This window comes from Pseudophryne corroboree, chromosome 1 (assembly GCF_028390025.1).
Source record: "Pseudophryne corroboree isolate aPseCor3 chromosome 1, aPseCor3.hap2, whole genome shotgun sequence".
NCBI classification, from domain to species: Eukaryota; Metazoa; Chordata; class Amphibia; order Anura; family Myobatrachidae; genus Pseudophryne; species Pseudophryne corroboree.
The window spans coordinates 745968637-745990796 of record NC_086444.1 but is presented as its reverse complement, the minus strand read 5'-3'; the positions used below and the strand labels follow the sequence as shown (position 1 = coordinate 745990796).

Below are 22160 nucleotides of genomic sequence, written 5' to 3'. Positions count from 1 at the left end.
ATGTGTGTAACGTGCTCTGCCTGGCGCAATGTGTGAAACGTGCTCTGCCTGGCGCAATGTGTGAAACGTGCTCTGCCTGGCGCAATGTGTGTAACGTGCTCTGCCTGGCGCAATGTGTGTAACGTGCTCTGCCTGGCGCAATGTGTGTAACGTGCTCTACCTGGCGCAATGTGTGTAACGTGCTCTACCTGGCGCAATGTGTGTAACGTGCTCTACCTGGTGCAATGTGTGTAATGTGCTCTACCTGGCGCAATGTTTGTAACGTGCTCTACCTGGCGCAATGTGTATAACATGTATGGGAGGTCCTACCTGGTGCTGTGTGTACAAGCGGCACTACTATGATGTGGCCATGCCCCTTCTCCACGAAAACATGAACCTAAATTTTTGCTGCGCGCCTTCGCCGTGCACTGTCCATTCTACACATTGTAGGAGGGAGAGAATCAATTCAGTTTCTGCGAAAGGGCACCAAAATGTCTACTTACAGCCCTGTTGCAGAGTGTCCTGTATGCTACACAGCCCAGCAGCACTGTCACTCCCCCTCCTCCCCCTTGCAGCACTTTTGTAGTGTCAAAATGAAGTCTGTGTTTTTATATTGGAATCATTAATAAGATTAATAAGAACCTTTATTCCGATGGAACCCAAAAAAGGACAGCCAGGACCCCAATTTTTAAAAGTGACGGGTCCCTGGGACCCACTTTTTTTTGGGCTTAGCGCGATCACTGCTTCCTCATGCTCATCTTGCGCAGTGAGGTCTGGCATAGAATCGTCAGAATGCAACATAGCAGAAACTGGTAAATTATAAGACAAATGAAAATTATCCTTTCTACTCGAAGTGGACTTGGACCTTGGCAAAGGCTGAGAACCTTCTGGTACCTGTGGCGGTCTCACCCGAGACTCAGATCTTGCCGCCTCCCACTCGTGGCGAGCCGCGGCCAATTCTGATTGCAACCCAGCCATTACATCCGCTAATATTGCCCATTGAGGATCCGGGGATGAAACCGGAGCAGAAATCGTATTTGTAGCGGAATTTACAAAACATACTGTGCATGTGGTAGGACCATCCGGTAACACACTCTTACAGACATTGCAGTTAAACGGCTTTTTGTTTTTGCTGGTGCCTTACTCATTATGCAGACAGACAACACAAATAGACAAGACAGACAGCTCGTACGACTCAGTAAAGTATTACTAAGGTGTGTATATGGCCGAAGTGCAGTGCAAGTGGCCAGACTATATGAAACCATTTCAGACTATCATACCCATTATAACCTGTAACCCTGTTAATATAGGCTTAACAGCCTATCTTCCTATTAAACCCATGCAGCCTTGCCTATAATGCTGCTGGTGCTATGAGCATTTTCTCCCCCCCCCCTCCCCTTGCAGCTGCGCTGCCTGATATACTGCTTCCCACCCTTGAGCTCCATGCAGCGGACGGGAGCGGCGTGCAGGGAGCCGGGGAGTGAAGTGGCCAGCAGTAGCACTGATCGGAGCCGCGCTGCCGGAAGCCGCTGTTAGTAGCGCAGTACGGACCCCGGAGAGTGACGGGCGCCCAGCGGTAGCCGTGATCTGATCGCCACTGGGAGCCGCGGCCTTCTTTCAGCGGGGAGCAGGCAGACATGGAGCGTGACGGACGCCCAGCAACAGTGCTGCTGGGAGCCGGAAAGTGGGGGGGAATGTGACTTGCAAAGCACTTCACCCACACACAGCGGGGCGGTGAGCGCGTTCCCCACACAGCGGGGCGGCAGCTACGCCAGTAGCTGCTTCTTGCAGTGTGCACTATCCCGGACCGAGCTTCTTGCTAAGCTGGGAAGGGATGTGCTGAAGTATTAAAAAGCAAAAATAGTATAAAAATCAAAGTATGTGTGGAAGAACCACTCGTGCTGGTCACTCCTGTGAGCACCGAAAAAACACTGAAGTATTCTGTGAGTATGGAGGGGAGGAGAGTTACTAAATTTAAATATTCAGTGCCTGTTCTGCTAAAGCCGTTTATATCCCAAGAGTACTCCAGTGACCCCTAGTGGATGAAAAAGAAAAAAACTGATTTGCCTGAGCCAGTGGGCGGGGATATATGGACGGGCCCGTCGCATCCTGGGAGGACTGAAAGCTTGCGATCGTTTGGTGTCAATCTGCTGTCGCTCCATCATATCCCATTGTTATCCTGTGGATAACCTGTGGACCCTGCCGGAGAAAAGAACTATTGCCACTCATGGCTGTCCATGACAACCATAGAAAGGGTAGCTTAATCCCTCTGACCTCACTGCAGCTGCAGAGTGGTGACTTCCTTTCTCCCACTATAAGATAGGTACAACGCGGCTGTGCCTCAGTGACATGTAGCACATATATACTAGCATAACACTTCATAAATGAACAGGTGGGCATCAGCCATGTTCAGAAATAGAGGACATAGGATAAATACAAATATAGGTGTACCAAAAAAGTGTGCCTAAATTGCTTACTAACAGTGTGCATGTACGGAATAGCAGGTTCTTACATTTCTCTGGGGTATTCTCCATAGAAGATCCATCCGAACCAGAATCTACTCCAGCATTCTCCTTATTGCTGTCAGAACCCGCCTCAGCTTTGGGAGGACTCTGCAGAGGTAGTAATGATCAAAAGAGGTTAGCTTATGTAGGAGTTTTTAAAGAAAAAAAATGTTTTTCATCCCTTCAGTCAGAAAAAAACATTACTGTAACCTTAATTTATTATTGTGCCAAACTTCAATTACCCATGTTCCTTCCTTAACAAAATTAATTCTCATTTACCAATTCAGACAAGATTTATAGCCTATACAGGAAGGGGCCCTAGACTGCACGCCCTGCAAGAATCAGACAGGCACAATACGTTGGTGATTTAGCTGCTAAATGTAAAGCAATTTTTAAAACCTATAAAACCACTATCTTCATGGCTGGCTTTGGGCCTCACTTTTGGGTATTCTAGTTCAGCGCTTTCTAAAATGGTAGTTAGTATTTTATTACTTTCACTGCTGGGGGTTTTCCCACCATTGTGTGGAGACCATTTTCTGATGTTAGTGCACATCACATTCCAATGTGAACATCACTGATTTTCTTTTAAGGTTTTTTTTTTATGTGGTCCCCAAACAACTTCGTTTTTTTTTTTTTTTCAAATGACTTCGCATATACCATAGTCTTTTTACAAATTTTAACACGTCAGATCGTTTTTAACCCAAATAGCCAAAAAAAAAGGTATTTCTTCACATGTCTAGAAAGGTAACTAAAAGCATGCATGATTTTTTTTTTTTCCATAAAACACCACAAAGATACTTTGTGGTTCTTGTTTTGCCAATAATTCACCTCTCCAAAATAGTAAAAAGCAGGAATCTAAGCACAGGTTTTGACAAAAAACAAACAAATTTGCATTTTAATTGAAAATATTTCTCCCCAAAATGTTTTAGCAGTCTCCGTTTAAATACTTCCTATGTCTAGGAAGAATATGGTAATTAAACGAGGCTTGGGGCGTGGCCTGACTGGATATGGAGTAGGACGTGCATTCCTAGCTCCCCAGCCTACCTAATCCTGTAAGGAATCCTGCTGCCTTTGTGCTTGCCCACCTGGCCCTGCCTGGCTGTCTGAACGGCTGCTGACCGTCCTGGGCTGTACTTTGGTGTTCTACTGTGCCCTGTGGGATACACTTATATGTGCCGTGCTGCTCCCGCCCTACATGTGCCGGCACCATCTTGGAAATCTCTGCTGGGGTCCTGCGCCCTCCTACCACCGCCTGGCCGCTTTTTCCTGCCCTACCATTGTTCGGGGGACGGCCCGTGGAGCCCTGCTGCTGTGCTCACACACTGACCTGCTTTTTTATCCTTCTGCTCCCCAAGAGACGGCTGTGCTGGCCGTGGGTTGCCGCCGGTCGCCATCTTGCGGTTGGCAGCGCATGTGGACGGAGCTCTGCTGCCCGCTCCCGTCTGGCCCTGTGGCGCTCCACCGCTGCGGGGCGGGGGATCCTGCCGCTGTGAGTGACCTGCGGACGCCCCGCTCCTGTGTGCTGATCCGACGGCTGGGGCTGTGTGGGCCAAGGGGCTCTGTCGGGGCGCCATTTTGGGGTTGGCAGTATAGGCTGTTCTGCTCCTATAAGCCCCTCCTGCTGTCTGAGCTGCTGGGATCTGGATGGCAGTGGTGACTCTGCCTCTAATCTGTTGGTGAATACTGTGCTGGTTGGCTGAGAGTCCCTGTAGTGGGGACATACCTGTGCTACTGTTGCATTATCCCCATGGAGCCTGCTGGGACATCAGTTTTACATCCTCCCCGCTGCAGTAGTGCTTGTCTCTGATATTGGGGGTGCCTGCCTGCCTGGTCTCCCCCCCCCTCCCCTCCCTCCTCTGTGCTCCTGAGCTGCAAGTCTCACTGCTATAACTTAACACAATTTGCCCTCTGCTGTTTATATCCCTGAAGAGGTACTACCACACTTGAACCTCTCTTCTCTGCCTGTCTTGTGATTTATAACAAAATCCTTGTTTATTTGGTTCTGATTCGACAACCTGATAGTCCGCAACCGCCGTGCCTCTGCTGCGGCCCGCTTAGCACAATTTGCCCACGTGGAACGGACTCCAGCCTCCTCTGCGTCCTCCTTGCCATCTTCTGCTGCTTCCTTTCTCTCCTCACCCAATATGGCGGGAGTTGCGGAGGTTACCATGTCCCAACTTTTGCAAGCCATCACTGATTCTGAGAAGCGGCTCGCGGATAGGGTGGCGGAGGTGCATACAGATATTTCCCTTATACGTCAAGATATGCAGAAACTCAGGGACAGGGTTGGGGAGACAGAGAACTGCATTTCCTGGAGGACTCCTGTACACCTATCCCTGCCCGTCTCACTTCCCTGGAAACAGAGATTGCTGCGTGCAAGCTCAAATTGACGGATATCGAAGGACGCCTTCGACGAAATAATGTTCGATTCGTGGGTCTCCCCGAAAAGGCGGATGGGTCTCAGCCGGAACAATTTCTGGAATCCTGGCTACTGTCGACATTTGGTTAAGATTCGTTCACCCCGCAGTTTGCAGTTGAGAGGGCTCACCGAGTTCCTACTCGTCCTCTCCCACCGGGCACACAACCCCGGACCTTCATAGCCAAAATTCTTCATTACAAGGACAGGGATACTATTCTACGTCTTGCCAGGGTCAAAGGCCCGCTGGAGCATGGGGGTCAGAGGGTGGCTGTTTTTCAGGACTTTTCGGCTGAGGTCCAGAAATCTCGCTCCCAGTTTACGCAGGTTAAGCAGCGGCTTCATACTCTCCAGCTCCAATACTCTATGCTGTATCCTGCACGGCTTCAGCTGGTATCTGGCAATCGTACACATTTCTTTGATACTCCGAGAGAAGCATCTGCCTGGATTGATCTGCAGCCCCAGCCTCATGCTGCCCCACCCTGAGGGACTTTTAAATATATATGTACATGTGTTTCATATTTGAATGTACCATTTTTTCTGGAAAAGTTTTTTTTTGGCAGGGCTGGTGAATGTTAGGCACTGGCAGGTTTCTTCTGATAATGGGCTGGGGACTTCATGTCCTCAAGGTTATGGGGTTTAGTTGCCCCACAGATAGTTTATTTTAAGTTCATTGATTCTCTTCTAGAGTCAATCTAATGTTTGGGAATAGGTATACCTCTGTTTGGGTTGGTATGCGGGGAGGGGGTGGTTGGGTTTTGTTATTTTTCTTATCATTGTTTTTTCTATTTTCATATATGTTCTTTTTGTGCTATTCTGCTCTGAACGTTCTGAATTATGGTTATTTTATTTTTGTGTGGGGGATGACTGATACCGTACTGGAGTGCTGTTGGCCTACTGTTGCCCTACTTGAATACTATATCCCACTATGGTAAATGTTTTCTCGTGGAACGTTAGAGGCCTTAATGATAAGGTTAAACGTTCCCTAGTTTTAAAATATATGAAGTCCCAAAATCCTGGATTGGTCTGTCTCATGGAGACGCATCTTATTGGTGCTTTCACTCAAAAGGCCTTGGGTGGGATGGGCGTTTCACTCCACTTTCCATTCTCACTCCAGGGGGGTTTCACTGTTGATCCATAAAAACCTGAATTTCGTTTGTACTAAGGTCCAAATTGATCCACTAGGATGCTATGTCTTTTTAGCTGGCACTATACACGGCTCCGCATTTGTGTTACTTGCTATATATATTCCTCCTCCTTAGAACTCTGAAATTTTGGTGAAGGCCTGTGCTTTCATGCAGGACTTTCCCTCCGCCCCAGCTATATGTATTGGTGATTTTAACGCTGTTTTGGATGAGGCCGCTGATAGATGGAGGCCTGTTACCCAACAGGCGGCTCCTAGACCCACTGCCTTTGCCCGTCTGATTTCTGAACTCGGCCTAGTGGATGTCTGGCGTTTACGTAACCCCGCTCTCAGTTGTTTTTCCTGTTTCTCAAGCTCGTATGGGGTATTTTCCCGTATTGATATGGCACTGCTTACACGTTCCCTACTCCTCTGTGTTTCTTCGGTGAGATACTTATCACGTGGGATCTCTGATCACTCCCCTATATTGTTATCTATAGGTTTTGATATACCCAGGGGGACGTCATTCTGGAAGTTTAATCCTTTCTGGCTGACCCAGATGGGTGCAGCCGCCGAACTAATTGCGCTTTGGGAGGAGTTTTTTGCTAATAATCCTGTTTCTGATAATGCTTTGCTGATATGGGATGCTTATAAGGCATATCTCCGGGGTTCATTGATATCCAGATTTGCCCAGCTGAAGATATCTAGTAGACAGCTTGAGGGGGAGTTGGAGAGGAGGAGTGTGGAGCTTGAACAGACCTATTTACGTAGTGGCCTCGCCGCGGACCGGGTGGAGTGGCTGATTGTCCATAAGCAATTGACGGACTTACTTCTTGATAAATCGAAGAGGAGTCTGTTTTTTCGTGTCCATGATTTTTATATTCAGGGAGATCGTTCGGGAAAGTTTCTGGCCTACTTGCAAGGCAGGAGTTGCCCCCCGTCACTGTGCATAGCACCAGGAGTGTGTCTGCTGTTGTATGCACTGACACCCCTTCTATAGCTTCTAGTTTCTATTCACACTTTTCAGATGTTTATAGGTCCAGGGTACAGTATACATACTCAAAACTGTCTAATTATTTTGTTAAAATAGAGGTTCCTTCTTTAAGTCCTGAGTCACAACAGTTTTTGGATGCCCCTTTACACTGGAGGAGGTTAAAAATGCCATTGTGTCCTTTCCCAGTAATAAGGCCCCAGGGGTTGATGGTCTTCCTATCGAACTGTATAAGACCCATGTGGATTTTTTTGCCCCTAAACTCCTATTGTTTTTCGAGTTGTTGTTACAGGGTGGCACTCTTCCCCCATCTATGTCGGAGGCACTGGTGGTACTAATACCGAAGCCGGGTAAAACCCCCTTCTTTTAGACTCGTACCGTCCTATCTCCCTACTGTCAACTGACATAAAAATTCTAGCTAAAATTTTTGGCGCTCCGGCTTAATACTGTGGTCTTGGAGCTAGTACATTGTGATCAAACTGGCTTTATGCCGGGCAGATCTACCACCATCAATCTCAGACGACTATTTACGTATATGCAGTTGGCGGGGGATGGTTTGGACGGTGCAATAGTGGTTTCTCTCGGTGCTGCCCGAGCTTTTGACTCCGTAGAATGGGTTTATCTCTGGGAGTCCCTTACCAGATTTGGGATAGGCCTGAGCTTTTTATCCTGGGTTAAACTTTTATACTCCTGTCCTGCTGCGAGGGTGATGGTCAATGGTTTTACTACTGAATCTTTTCTGTTGCAGAGAGGTACCCGACAGGGGTGTCCTCTGTCCCGCTGCTTTTTGCTCTTGCTGTGGAGCCCTTGGCCTGAGCAGTTAGAGCCGCAGCAAATATAGCGGGGCTCTGGGTTGCGGGCCAGGAGGAAAAAATTGGGTTGTATGCAGACGATATGATATTATTCCTAAGGGATGTATACCTCATATTGCCTGCCCGCTTAGAATTATTAAGGGAATTTTCTTCAGGTATCTGTATTAACTGGGGCAAATCGGTGGTGTTTCCATCAAGTCCCTCTACATCACCTCCATCCTCTTATGATCTTCCCCTGCAATGGTGCACTCAATTTAAGTATTCAAATTTCTCATTGCCCTAAAGATTTTGTCACCTTGAATCTGACCCCGCAGATTGATAATCTGCGTATGAAGGCACGCATCTGGCAGAAAATCCCTTTAACTGTGACGGGTCGTGTGAATATTATCAAAATGATTATTCAACCCAAATTTCTTTATAAACTACAGAATTCACCGATTTATATCCCTGCCTCACAATTTTCGTTGATTTCCCGATATATTACTTCCTTTATCTGGGGTGCCAAGCGGGCACATATTGCATATAAAACGCTGAGTAGACCCAGAGCCGAAGGTGGCCTGGCCTTACCGGATATACGTTTATACTATTTGGCTGCCCAACTAGTACAACTTTATGAATGGGTTACCCCCGGGCATTATGGGAGCCTTCCTGTTGCTCTTTTAGATAAGGCTGGCCTCCTATTTTCTCCGTTGCCGTTTTTATTAGCAAATACTCCACTGACCTCTCTCCCCCCATTATTACAACAGGTTCGTAGAGTATGGTTGGCGGCTGGGAAGCTGCTGGGTGATCCCACGGTGGACCCCTGCTCTCCGCTTTGGAATAATACGAATTTCTCCGAGCTCTTTAAAATGGAGGGTGGTTCGATTTGGATTACGTATGAGGTGACTGCAGTGGGGCAACTTTACCAGGACGGGGTACTCCATAGTTATGAGCAACTGCCCACTACATATAGTATCCCTAGACAATATTTCTTTCACTATCTACAGCTCCGACATGCTATGACGGCACAGTGGCGGTGCTCTGCTCCAAAACTTTCTGAATCCCCTGTTCACAAATTAATTCGTACTCTGCCTTCTCGTGGGAGGATTTCTACTATGTACTCCTCCCTTCTCTCCTCCTCTGATTTGGGTGGGCTGTCCACCCTCAGGGCTAAATGGCTGCAGAATTTAGGTGAAATTGTTGAGGATTGGAATTATATATTGGCTTCCCCGCGTGCGGCCTCGGCGAGTGCTTGATTCCAGCAAATACAGCTTTATATTTTACATAGGGTCTACTGGACTCCTTCCCGTCTATTTAGATTTGGAGGCTCGACCTCTGAAATGCTCTGCTCCGGCTGCTGGGTTCTGGCACTTGCTCTGGCAGTGCCCGTGGGTGTACGCCTTTTGGGAGGATGTTGCGACATCTGTTGCCCGTACGGGTATTCGGATCCCGTTGCCGACTCCGCGTATTTGCATATTCGGCTTTGACTTGAGGGACCGCCTCCCACTTCACTCCTGACTCTATGTGAATATTGTTATGGCACTGGCCCGGGTGTGTATTGCTCGCACCTGGATGGCTCATGCTCCTCCGTCATCTGCTGAATGGGTTGCCCTTGTAAATTCTACCCTTTCCCACGAGCGCTTTATGTACACTAAGCGTAATTCCTTATTGAAATTTGATAAGATTTGGGCTCCTTGGAAGAACTCTCCGTACTCTATTGACCCCCTACTTTAAACAATGTATACATGTGTTGATTGCCCCTGTGCACTGCTTCTGACACGGCCCGGCTTGCCTCCCTTCAGTATCACCCCTTGATTTCTAGCACAACATTTGATTCTTCTGTTTTCTCTTCTATGTCTGTTTTATATTGTTCTGATGAGTGGATGTGACAATGTCCTATATCCACATAACGCAATAGTTTGAAGAACTACTTATAAAGCACGTCTTTGATTTTGTAGATGTTTCCTAGTAATGTTTCTTGTATTGTTTTATTTTATGTTCTTTTCTCATGCAAAGCAATAAAAAAATACTTGATTAAAAAAAAAAAAAAATTAAACGAGGCCTAACATTCTAAAAAAATAGACAAACTACCACATTAAAGGAGGGATAATTTTTTTTGTTTGGCACAAGATAGGAGAGATAAGGGATTTAGGGGCAGATGTATTAAGCCCGGAGAAGTGATAAAGCAGAAATAAGTGGAAGGTGATAACGCACCAGTCAATCAGCTCCTAACCGTTAATGTACATATTGGAGCTGATTGGCTGGTGCATTATCACCTTCCACTTATCACTGCTTTATCACTTCTCCAGGCTTAATACATCTACCCCTTAGATCCCCTCTGTCCGTTAAAATTTTAAGTACCGTTTCAGTTATTGTCTATTGATCACAAGACAATAACTAAGGGGGCACAGCATTTAAAAGAGGGGACTCCAACTGAAAGACAGGATGACCCCATGTGTGTACAAGGTCAGTATGGGGAGAAAGGGCACAATATGCAATTTTCCCATCTACAAAAAAAAAAAACACAAAAAAAAAAAAACAAAAAACAAAACAAAATTCAAGGCAATATTGTTTGGTGATCAACAGAAAATAGGGGAGAATGCAGACACAAGATTTGTATCAGGGAACTCTCCTCTTCATATGCGTGTGACACACATTTACAGAAGTAATTATGGGCGTAAGAGGTGATCACAAGACAAAAGCTACTAGTGAGCCACATATTTTGAAATACAGATGACCCTCTTTCAAAAATGTGTGCATCACGGGGATGAGCGGGTATGGGTGTGGATCATTAGATCTACACTAAAAAGGTCTACAGGCAAAAGGTCGACCACTATTGATCGACATGCATTAGTTTGACAGAGTCTAAAGGTAGACACAAATTTTTTTATTTTTTTTTCGGGGTGTTCGGTTACTTTTCTGCCACCAAAAAAATAAAATAAAATCTTTGCTCGCCATGCTTCCGGCAAGGTTACTATTGCCAATCTGTAGTGCACGGGATTTTACCTGGTGAGGACTCTGATCACCATGCAATAATCTATATTGGGCACAACCTCTCCAGGTGCTAGGGTTGGGGAGATAGAAGGACCGGCCCCACTCACCCTTGGGACTCTCCACTGGTGATTAGTACAGGTAGGGAAAAATAGGATTTTGATAACCTACCGGTAAATCCTTTTCTCCTAGTCCGTAGAGGATGCTGGGGACGACATCAAGACCATGGGGTATAGACGGGATCCGCAGGAGACATGGGCACTCTAAAGACTTTTCATTGGGTGTGAACTGGCTCCTCCCTCTATGCCCCTCCTCCAGACCTCAGTTGTAGGAACTGTGCCCAGGGAGACTGACATTTCGAGGAAAGGAATTACTTAACTAGTGGTGAGATATCTACCAGCTCACACCTTCAACCATGCCGCACACATGGCATTCAACATAACACACGCCAACAGGCATGAACTAATTGCAGCAACATGCTGAAACCAAGATAACACAATTTGTGTAACTGTAATAACTAAACTGCAGGTAAAAGTACGCACTGGGACGGGCGCCCGGCATCCTCTACGGACTAGGAGAAAAGGATTTACCGGTAGGTTATCAAAATCTTATTTTCTCATACGTCCTAGAGGATGCTGGGGACGACAACAAGACCATGCGGTCTATACCAAAGCTCCAGTACGGGTGGGAGAGTGCGGACGACCCTGCAGCACCGATTGACTAAACTTGAGGTCCTCATCGGCCAAGGTGTCAAACTTATAAAATTTTGCAAATGTGTTTGACCCTGACCAAGTAGCTACTCGGCAAAGTTGTAAAGCCAAGACACCCCGGGCAGCCGCCCAGGATGAGCCCACTTTACTAGTAGAATGGGCCTTCACAAACTTCGGTACCGGCAAGCCTGCCGTAGAATGAGCGTGCTGAATTGTCCCTCTGATCCAGCGCGCAATAGTCTGCTTAGAAGCAGGACACCCAATCTTGTTGGGAGCATACAGGGCAAACAGAGCCTCTGTTTTTCGTAACCGAGCTGCACTTACGACATAAATCTTCAAAGCTCTAACCACATCTAGAGACTGTAACTCAGTGAAAGTGTCAGTAGCTACTGGCACCACAATAGGTTGGTTTATGTGGAAGGACGAAACCACCTTTAGAAGAAATTGTTGACGAGTTCTTAACTCTGCCCTATCTTCATGTAAGATCAGGTAAGGGCTCTTGTGAGACAAGGCCCCCAACTCATACACCCGCCTTGCGGATGCCAAGGCCAAAAGCATCACCACTTTCCAAGTGAGAAACTTCAATTCTATCTCCTGCAGAGGTTCAAACCAATCTGACTGAAGGAACTGCAACACCACATTTAGGTCCCATGGTGCCACTGGAGGCACAAATGGAGGCTGGATGTGCAGAACCTCTTTCACAAACGTCTGAACTTCTGGAAAGGAGGCCAATTGTTTTTGAAAGAAAACGGATAAGGCAGAAATCTGGACCTTGATTGACCCCAATCTAAGGCCCGCATCCACACCAGCCTGCAGAAAATGGAGAAAACGTCCCAACTCAAACTCTTCCGTAGGAGCCTTCTTGGATTCACACCAAGACACATATTTTCTCCAAATACAGTGGTAATGTTTAGACGTTACTCCTTTCCTGGCCTGAATAAGAGTGGGGATGACTTCCTTAGGAATACTCTTTCGGGCTAGGATCCGACGCTCAACAGCCATGCCGTCAAACGTAGATGCGGTAAGTCTTGATACACACACTGCCCCTGCTGTAGTAGGTCCTCTCAAGGAGGAAGAGGCCGAGGATCTTCTATGAGCAACTCCCTAAGATCTGGATACCAAGCCCTCCTTGGCCAGTCTGGGGCAATGAAGATTGCTCAAACTCTTGTTATTATTATTTTGAGAACTTTTGGAATCAGTGGAAGTGGAGGGAAAACATATACCGACCGAAACACCAACTGGGTCACCAGTGTATCCACTGCCATTGCTTGAGGGTCTCTCGACCTGGAACAATATCTGTGAAGCTTCTTGTCTAGACGAGATGCCATCATGTCTACTTAAGGAACTCCCCAAAGACTTGTAACCTCTGCGAAGACTTCTTGGTGGAGGCCCCACTCTCCTGGATGGAGATCGTGTCTGCTGGGGTAGTCTGCTTCCCAGTTGTCCACTTCCGGAATGAAAATTGCTGACAGAGCTCTAACATGTGCCCAGAGGAGAATCCTTGTGATAATAGAAAGTGAGAAAATAGTGCGCAATTAAACCAGAGGTACAGCCAAAATTAGCGTAATATAGTGTACATCCAGAAACACTCAAACAATAGACAAAGAAAAAGATTTACGCATATATATTTACGCATATATACAGTTTGTAAGTGCATTGATTTATGCAGAGTAGAATCCTTGTCACCACTGCCATTGCCGCTCTGCTTTTCGTTCCGCCTTGCCTGTTTATGTACGCGACTGCTGTTACATTGTCCGACTGGATCTGCACGGGATCTTGAAGATGTACCGCTTGTAGAAGGCCGTTGTAAATGGCTCTCAATTCCAGAACGTTTATGTGAAGGCAGGCTTCCTGACTTGACCATTTTCCTTAGACTTGCATCTGTGGTTATTAGGACCCAGTCGTGAATCCCAAACCTGCGTCCCTCTAGTACATGGGTCTTCAACCTGCGACCCTCCAGCTGCTGTGGAACTACACATCCCAGCATGCCCTGCCTCAGTTTTAGCATACCTTAATAGCAAAACTGTGGCAGGGCATGCTGGGATGTGTAGTTTCACAGCAGCTGGAGGGCCACAGGATGAAGACCCATGCTCTAGTAGGTGAGAACGGTGTAGCCACAAGAGCGAAATCCTGGCTTTGGGGGACAGGATTATTTTCCGGTGCATGTGTATGTGGGATCCAGACAACTTGTCTAACAGGTCCCACTGGAATACTCTGGCATGAAATCGGCCAAACTATATGGCCTCGTAGGCCGCTACCATCTTCCCCAAAAACCGAATGCATTGATGGTTCGACACCCTTGTTGGTTTCAATATTTGTTTGACCATTTTCTGGATTTCCAGAGCCTTTTCCACTGGAACAAATACTCTCTGTACTTCTGTGTCCAGAATCATCCCTAAAAAGGACAATCTTGTCGTCGGTTCCAACTGCAACTTTGGAAAATTCATGATCCAACCGTGTTGTTGGAGTATTGACAGGGAGAGTGCGATGTTCTGCACCAACTGTTCCCTTGATCTCGCTTTTATCAGATCGTCCAGATAAGGAATTATATTGACTCCTTTTTAACGAAGGAGGACCATCATCTCCGCCATCACCTTGGTGAATACCCTCGGTGCCGTGGAGAGTCCGAACAGCAACGTCTGGAACTGGTAATCGCAATCCTGTACTGCGAATCTCAGATAAGCTTGGTGAGGAGGATAAATGGGAACATGCAAGTAAGCATCCTTTATATCTACTGACACCATGAAGTCCCCCTCCTCCAGACTGGAAATCACTACCCTCAGGGATTCCATCTTGAACTTGAACCTTTTCAGGTAGAGATTCAGATTTTTCAGGTTTAAAAATCGGTCTGACCGAGCCGTCCGGCTTCAGAACTACGAAGAGGCTTGAATAAAAACCTTCTCCTTGCTGTGCCAAGGGTACCAGGACAATGACCTGATTCTGACATAATTTTTGAATTGCCGTTGTTACTGCCTCTCTTCCCGGAAGAGAACCTGGCAAGGTCGATAGAGATGAGCGGGTTCGGTTTCTCTGAAACCGAACCCGCACGAACTTCATGTTTTTTTCACGGGTCCGAGCAGACTCGGATCCTCCCGCCTTGCTCGGTTAACCCGAGCGCGCCCGAACGTCATCATGACGCTGTCGGATTCTCGCGAGACTCGGATTCTATATAAGGAGCCGCGCGTCGCCGCCATTTTCACACGTGCATTGAGATTGATAGGGAGAGGACGTGGCTGGCGTCCTCTCCATTAGAAATTAGATTAGAAGAGAGAGAGAGATTGTGCAGAGTCAGACAGAGTTTACCACAGTGACCAGTGCAGTTGTTGTTAGTTAACTTTTATTTATTTTAATATAATATATCCGTTCTCTGCTATATCCGTTCTCTGCCTGAAAAAAAACGATACACAGCAGCAGCCAGTCACACAGTGTGACTCAGTCTGTGTGCACTCAGCTCAGCCCAGTGTGCTGCACATCAATGTATAAAAGGCAAAGCTTATAATAATTGTGGGGGAGACTGGGGAGCACTGCAGGTTGTTATAGCAGGAGCCCCCAGGAGTACATAATATTATATTAATTTAAAATTAAACAGTGCACACTTTTGCTGCAGGAGTGCCACTGCCAGTGTGACTAGTGGTGACCAGTGCCTGACCACCAGTATAGTAGTATATTGTTGTATGTATTGTATACTATCTCTTTATCAACCAGTCTATATTAGCAGCAGACACAGTACAGTGCGGTAGTTCACGGCTGTGGCTACCTCTGTGTCGGCAGTCGGAACTCGGCAGGCAGTCCGTCCATCCATAATTGTATTACAATATATACCACCTAACCGTGGTATTTTTTTTTCTTTCTTTATACCGTCGTCATAGTGTCATACTAGTTGTTACGAGTATACTACTATCTCTTTATCAACCAGTGTACAGTGCGGTAGTTCACGGCTGTGGCTACCTCTGTGTCGGCAGTCGGCAGGCAGTCCGTCCATCCATAATTGTATTATTATTATAATATATACCACCTAACCGTGGTTTTTTTTTCATTCTTTATACCGTCATAGTGTCATACTAGTTGTTACGAGTATACTACTATCTCTTTATCAACCAGTGTACAGTGCGGTAGTTCACGGCTGTGGCTACCTCTGTGTCGGCAGTCGGCAGGCAGTCCGTCCATCCATAATTGTATTATTATTATAATATATACCACCTAACCGTGGTATTTTTTTTTCTTTCTTTATACCGTCGTCATAGTGTCATACTAGTTGTTACGAGTATACTACTATCTCTTTATCAACCAGTGTACAGTGCGGTAGTTCACGGCTGTGGCTACCTCTGTGTCGGCAGTCGGCAGGCAGTCCGTCCATCCATAATTGTATTATTATTATAATATATACCACCTAACCGTGGTATTTTTTTTTCTTTCTTTATACCGTCGTCATAGTGTCATACTAGTTGTTACGAGTATACTACTATCTCTTTATCAACCAGTGTACAGTGCGGTAGTTCACGGCTGTGGCTACCTCTGTGTCGGCAGTCGGCAGGCAGTCCGTCCATCCATAATTGTATTATTATTATTATAATATATACCACCTAACCGTGGTTTTTTTTTCATTCTTTATACCGTCGTCATAGTGTCATACTAGTTGTTACGAGTATACTACTATCTCTTTATCAACCAGTGTACAGTGCGGTAGTTCACGGCTGTGGCTACCTCTGTGTCGGCAGTCGGCAGGCAGTCCGTCCATCCATAATTGTATTATTATTATAATATATACCACCTAACCGTGGTTTTTTTTTCATTCTTTATACCGTCGTCATAGTGTCATACTAGTTGTTACGAGTATACTACTATCTCTTTATCAACCAGTGTACAGTGCGGTAGTTCACGGCTGTGGCTACCTCTGTGTCGGCAGTCGGCAGGCAGTCCGTCCATCCATAATTGTATTATTATTATAATATATACCACCTAACCGTGGTTTTTTTTTCATTCTTTATACCGTCGTCATAGTGTCATACTAGTTGTTACGAGTATACTACTATCTCTTTATCAACCAGTGTACAGTGCGGTAGTTCACGGCTGTGGCTACCTCTGTGTCGGAACTCGGCAGGCAGTCCGTCCATCCATAATTGTATTATATACCACCTAACCGTGGTTTTTTTATACCACCTAACCGTGGCAGTCCATCCATAATTGTATACTAGTATCCAATCCATCCATCTCCATTGTTTACCTGAGGTGCCTTTTAGTTCTGCCTATAAAATATGGAGAACAAAAAAGTTGAGGTTCCAAAATTAGGGAAAGATCAAGATCCACTTCCACCTCGTGCTGAAGCTGCTGCCACTAGTCATGGCCGAGACGATGAAATGCCAGCAACGTCGTCTGCCAAGGCCGATGCCCAATGTCATAGTACAGAGCATGTCAAATCCAAAACACCAAATATCAGAAAAAAAAGGACTCCAAAACCTAAAATAAAATTGTCGGAGGAGAAGCGTAAACTTGCCAATATGCCATTTACCACACGGAGTGGCAAGGAACGGCTGAGGCCCTGGCCTATGTTCATGGCTAGTGGTTCAGCTTCACATGAGGATGGAAGCACTCAGCCTCTCGCTAGAAAAATGAAAAGACTCAAGCTGGCAAAAGCAGCACAGCAAAGAACTGTGCATTCTTCGAAATCCCAAATCCGAATTCCGAGCCCACCCGCTGGCGGTGATGCAGGGCAGTCTGGAGCGACTGCTGATGCTGACATCTGGTCCGGACTGAAGGACCTGACAACCATTACGGACATGTCGTCTACTGTCACTGCATATGATTCTCTCACCATTGATAGAATGGTGGAGGATTATATGAGTGACCGCATCCAAGTAGGCACGTCACACAGTCCGTACTTATACTGGCAGGAAAAAGAGGCAATTTGGAGGCCCTTGCACAAACTGGCTTTATTCTACCTAAGTTGCCCTCCCACAAGTGTGTACTCCGAAAGAGTGTTTAGTGCCGCCGCTCACCTTGTCAGCAATCGGCGTACGAGGTTACATCCAGAAAATGTGGAGAAGATGATGTTCATTAAAATGAATTATAATCAATTCCTCCGCGGAGACATTGACCAGCAGCAATTGCCTCCACAAAGTACACAGGGAGCTGACATGGTGGATTCCAGTGGGGACGAATTGATAATCTGTGAGGAGGGGGATGTACACGGTGATATATCGGAGGATGATGATGAGGTGGACATCTTGCCTCTGTAGAGCCAGTTTGTGCAAGGAGAGATTAATTGCTTCTTTTTTGGTGGGGGTCCAAACCAACCCGTCATTTCAGTCACAGTCGTGTGGCAGACCCTGTCACTGAAATGATGGGTTGGTTAAAGTGTGCATGTCCTGTTTTGTTTATACAACATAAGGGTGGGTGGGAAGGGCCCAAGGACAATTCCATCTTGCACCTCTTTTTTCTTTTCTTTTTCTTTGCGTCATGTGCTGTTTGGGGAGGGTTTTTTGGAAGGGACATCCTGCGTGACACTGCAGTGCCACTCCTAGATGGGCCAGGTGTTTGTGTCGGCCACTAGGGTCGCTAATCTTACTCACACAGCTACCTCATTGCGCCTCTTTTTTTCTTTGCGTCATGTGCTGTTTGGGGAGGGTTTTTTGGAAGGGACATCCTGCGTGACACTGCAGTGCCACTCCTAGATGGGCCAGGTGTTTGTGTCGGCCACTAGGGTCGCTAATCTTACTCACACAGCTACCTCATTGCGCCTCTTTTTTTCTTTGCGTCATGTGCTGTTTGGGGAGGGTTTTTTGGAAGGGACATCCTGCGTGACACTGCAGTGCCACTCCTAGATGGGCCCGGTGTTTGTGTCGGCCACTAGGGTCGCTTATCTTTCTCACACAGTCAGCTACCTCATTGCGCCTCTTTTTTTCTTTGCGTCATGTGCTGTTTGGGGAGGGTTTTTTGGAAGGGACATCCTGCGTGACACTGCAGTGCCACTCCTAGATGGGCCAGGTGTTTGTGTCGGCCACTAGGGTCGCTAATCTTACTCACACAGCTACCTCATTGCGCCTCTTTTTTTCTTTGCGTCATGTGCTGTTTGGGGAGGGTTTTTTGGAAGGGACATCCTGCGTGACACTGCAGTGCCACTCCTAGATGGGCCCGGTGTTTGTGTCGGCCACTAGGGTCGCTAATCTTACTCACACAGCTACCTCATTGCGCCTCTTTTTTTCTTTGCGTCATGTGCTGTTTGGGGAGGGTTTTTTGGAAGGGACATCCTGCGTGACACTGCAGTGCCACTCCTAGATGGGCCCGGTGTTTGTGTCGGCCACTAGGGTCGCTGAGCTTAGTCATCCAGCGACCTCGGTGCAAATTTTAGGACTAAAAATAATATTGTGAGGTGTAAGGTGTTCAGAATAGACTGAAAATGAGTGTTAATTATGGTTATTGAGGTTAATAATACTATGGGATCAAAATGACCCCCAAATTCAATGTTTTAAGATGTTTTTTAGGGTTTTTTGAAAAAACCACCCGAATCCAAAACACACCCGAATCCGACAAAAAAAATTCGGTGAGGTTTTGCCAAAACGCGGTCGAACCCAAAACACGGCCGCGGAACCGAACCCAAAACCAAAACACAAAACCCGAAAAATTTCAGGCGCTCATCTCTAAAGGTCGATTTGAAAAATCGGCATGTGGGGACGTCTTGAAACTCTAGTTTGTACCCATGGGACACTATTTGTAAGACCCATTGGTCCAGGCCATATTGAATCCAGATTTGGCTGAAAAGTTTCAGACGTGCTCCCACCCGAGCGGACTCCCGCAAGGGAGCCCCAGCATTATGCTGCAGATTTGGCAGAAGCAGGGGTGGTCGGGAGACTCTGCGGATTTCTTTCCTTTTCCCCTTCCCCTACCTGCAAAAAAAGGGGAAACCTTTGGCCTCTTTTGTATTTTTTGGGCCGAAAGGACTGCATGTGAGAGTGATGTCTTTTTTCGCCGGTGTAGGAGCATAAGGCAAGAATGTCGACTTACCTGCGGTAGCCGCCAAGACTAACGCATACAGCCCATCACCAAACAAGGCCTCACCTTTATACGGGAGAGCCTCCATATTTCTTTTGGAATCTGCATCAGCATTCCACTGGCGAATCCACAACGCCCTCCGAGCCGATACTGCCATGGTAGTGGTTCTTGATCCCAAGAGACCAATATATTTCATGGTTTCTAGTAAGTATGCAGCAGCGTCTTTGATATGACCTAACGTTAGAAGTAGTATCTCGTCTCCATCTATTGTGTCAATGTCTAATGACAAGTTTTCTGACCACTTTTCAATAGCACTACTCACCAGTGATCGCGCTGAGCCCCCTAAAAAGTGGGTCCCAGGGACCCCTCACTTTTAAAAATTGGGGTCCAACCGGTCCTTTTCTGGGTTCCATTGGGTTAAAGGCTCTTATTGATCTTAATCTTATTTGGACACCACAAAAAAAGAGTTGCAAGGGGGGGGGGGGGGGGTTGGGGTGACAATGCTGCTGGGTTGTGTAGCATGCAGGACACCCTGCACCAGAGCTGTAACTAGACATTTTGGTGCCCTTTGGCAGAAAGTGAATTGCTGCCCCACCTCCAAGACCCCAGACTATAGGCAGTTGCAAAAATTTAGGGGCGTGACTTCATGGGGAAGGGGCGTGGCCACATAATAGTGCCAATTCACATTACGCCACACAGTAGTGCCGCTTATACACATTGCGCCAGTTAGTGCACGTTATACATATTGCTCCAGATAGAACACATCATACACAATGCGACAGGTAGAGCACGTTACACACATTGCGCCAGATAGAGCACGTTACACACATTGCGCCAGATAGAGCACGTTACACACAATGCGCCAGGTACAGCACGTTACACACAATGCGCCAGGTAGAGCACGTTACACACAATGCGCCAGGTAGAGCACGTTACACACAATGCGCCAGGTAGAGCACGTTACACACATTGCGCCAGGTACAGCACGTTACACACATTGCGCCAGGTACAGCACGTTACACACATTGCGCCAGGTACAGCACGTTACACACATTGCGCCAGGTACAGCACGTTACACACATTGCGCCAGGTACAGCACGTTATACAGATTGCGCCAGATAGAGCACGTTATACAGATTGCGCCAGATAGAGCACGTTATACAGATTGCGCCAGATAGAGCACGTTATACAGATTGCGCCAGATAGAGCACGTTATACACAATGCGCCAGGTAATGCACGTTACACACAATGTGCCAGGTAGAGCACGTTACACACAATGTGCCAGGTAGAGCACGTTACACACAATGTGCCAGGTAGAGCACGTTACACACAATGTGCCAGGTAGAGCACGTTACACACATTGCGCCAGGTAGAGGATCACTTACACATTGCAGCCACCACCTCAGACTCCCACTACTTGATGTGCAGGCTAGAGATGGTGTAATATGGCCAGGGAGAGAGAGAGAGAGGGGACAGGATCCAACCTGCTGTTGCTACTGGCTACTATTACATGTCTCCCTGCAGCTCAGCCTCTTGTGCTCCATGAGCTGAATGTTCAGAGCAGCCCTCAACCCTGGCTTGTGCCTAGCCCTGTCCTATGCTGGGAGCTGGCTGCACACAGTAATAACTGTATGGACACTGCGGCCCTCCCCCACCACCTCCGAGCTCCGTTCACAGCACAGCCTAATAAATCAAGCAGAGGCTGCCGCTGATCTCCATAAATCCCGGGTGGTAAGGGAGTGTGTACAATGAGAGCTTCGTTATGGATTACATAGAGAGGATCAAGGACGGACTTTGCTAGGGGATGAGAACACTAGCACTGACGTGCGGTAGTGCACTGTAGCCGCCCTTTCCCTCCTTCACTGACAGATCCTCCTGTGCGGTGTGCGCCTGGAACATACTCCCCAACCCCATCCCCGCTGCGCTGCCTTACTGAAGCATGCAGGACTTCAGAGGTGCGTGGCCCCCCCTCCCCCATGTGATTCATATCTAAAACAGCGCGTCAGCCGATCAGAACTGCAGCAGCGCCAGCACTGAACAGGCTGGTAGCTGCTGGGTTATGAATACACACTCACAGACGGTCACTCACTGTCGCGGCCAGAGCGCCCGGGAAGCAGGGAAGAGTCAAATACACTTTTTCTGAATGGGTGTGTCCCTGGGGACGCGCTCCACTCAGATTGGCTAGAGGTGTAATGATTGATGTCTCCCTTGACCAAGAGGCTCCTTCTCCACATATTTAGTTCTCTCTGCAGCCGGACAAGGTAGAAATCAATCATTACACCTACAGCCAATCCCAGTGGAGCGCGTCCCCGGGGACCCACCCATTCAGAAAAAGTGAGTCCCTGGACCTTCATATTGGGTAAAATACGCGCTATGCCGCGTTTTTGCGATCACTGCTCACCAACGCACAGACAATGGTAGGCCTGAGTAGTGTCCCACTGGCCACATCAATAGATCACCTCACTCACCTGCGGTCTGTCGGCTCCTTAAATGAAGGCCTTCCAGGTGCAGGAAGAAATACCTTTTCTCTTTTATGACAGGGACCTGTCTAAAATGCGGGGTAACTCCCACCTTTTTTGGAAAAAGGTAAGCTGCCTGATATCCTTTTGGGAATCAGAAATTTCTTTTTAGGTTAAATCAGACCGGAGGTGGAGGGAAAATAAGA

At 47.1% G+C, this 22160-nt stretch overlaps 1 protein-coding gene across 4 annotated transcripts in view; it reads right to left on the bottom strand.

Annotated features, from left to right (window-relative positions):
- RANBP3 (RAN binding protein 3) overlaps positions 1–22160 on the bottom strand; it is a 263031-nt gene that overhangs the window by 44790 nt on the left and 196081 nt on the right. For all 4 annotated transcript variants that reach the window (XM_063916564.1, XM_063916545.1, XM_063916549.1 and 1 more), the window contains one exon: positions 2492–2591. In XM_063916564.1, coding sequence (XP_063772634.1) covers positions 2492–2591 — 100 coding nt within the window. The remainder of the gene's footprint in view (positions 1–2491; positions 2592–22160) is intronic.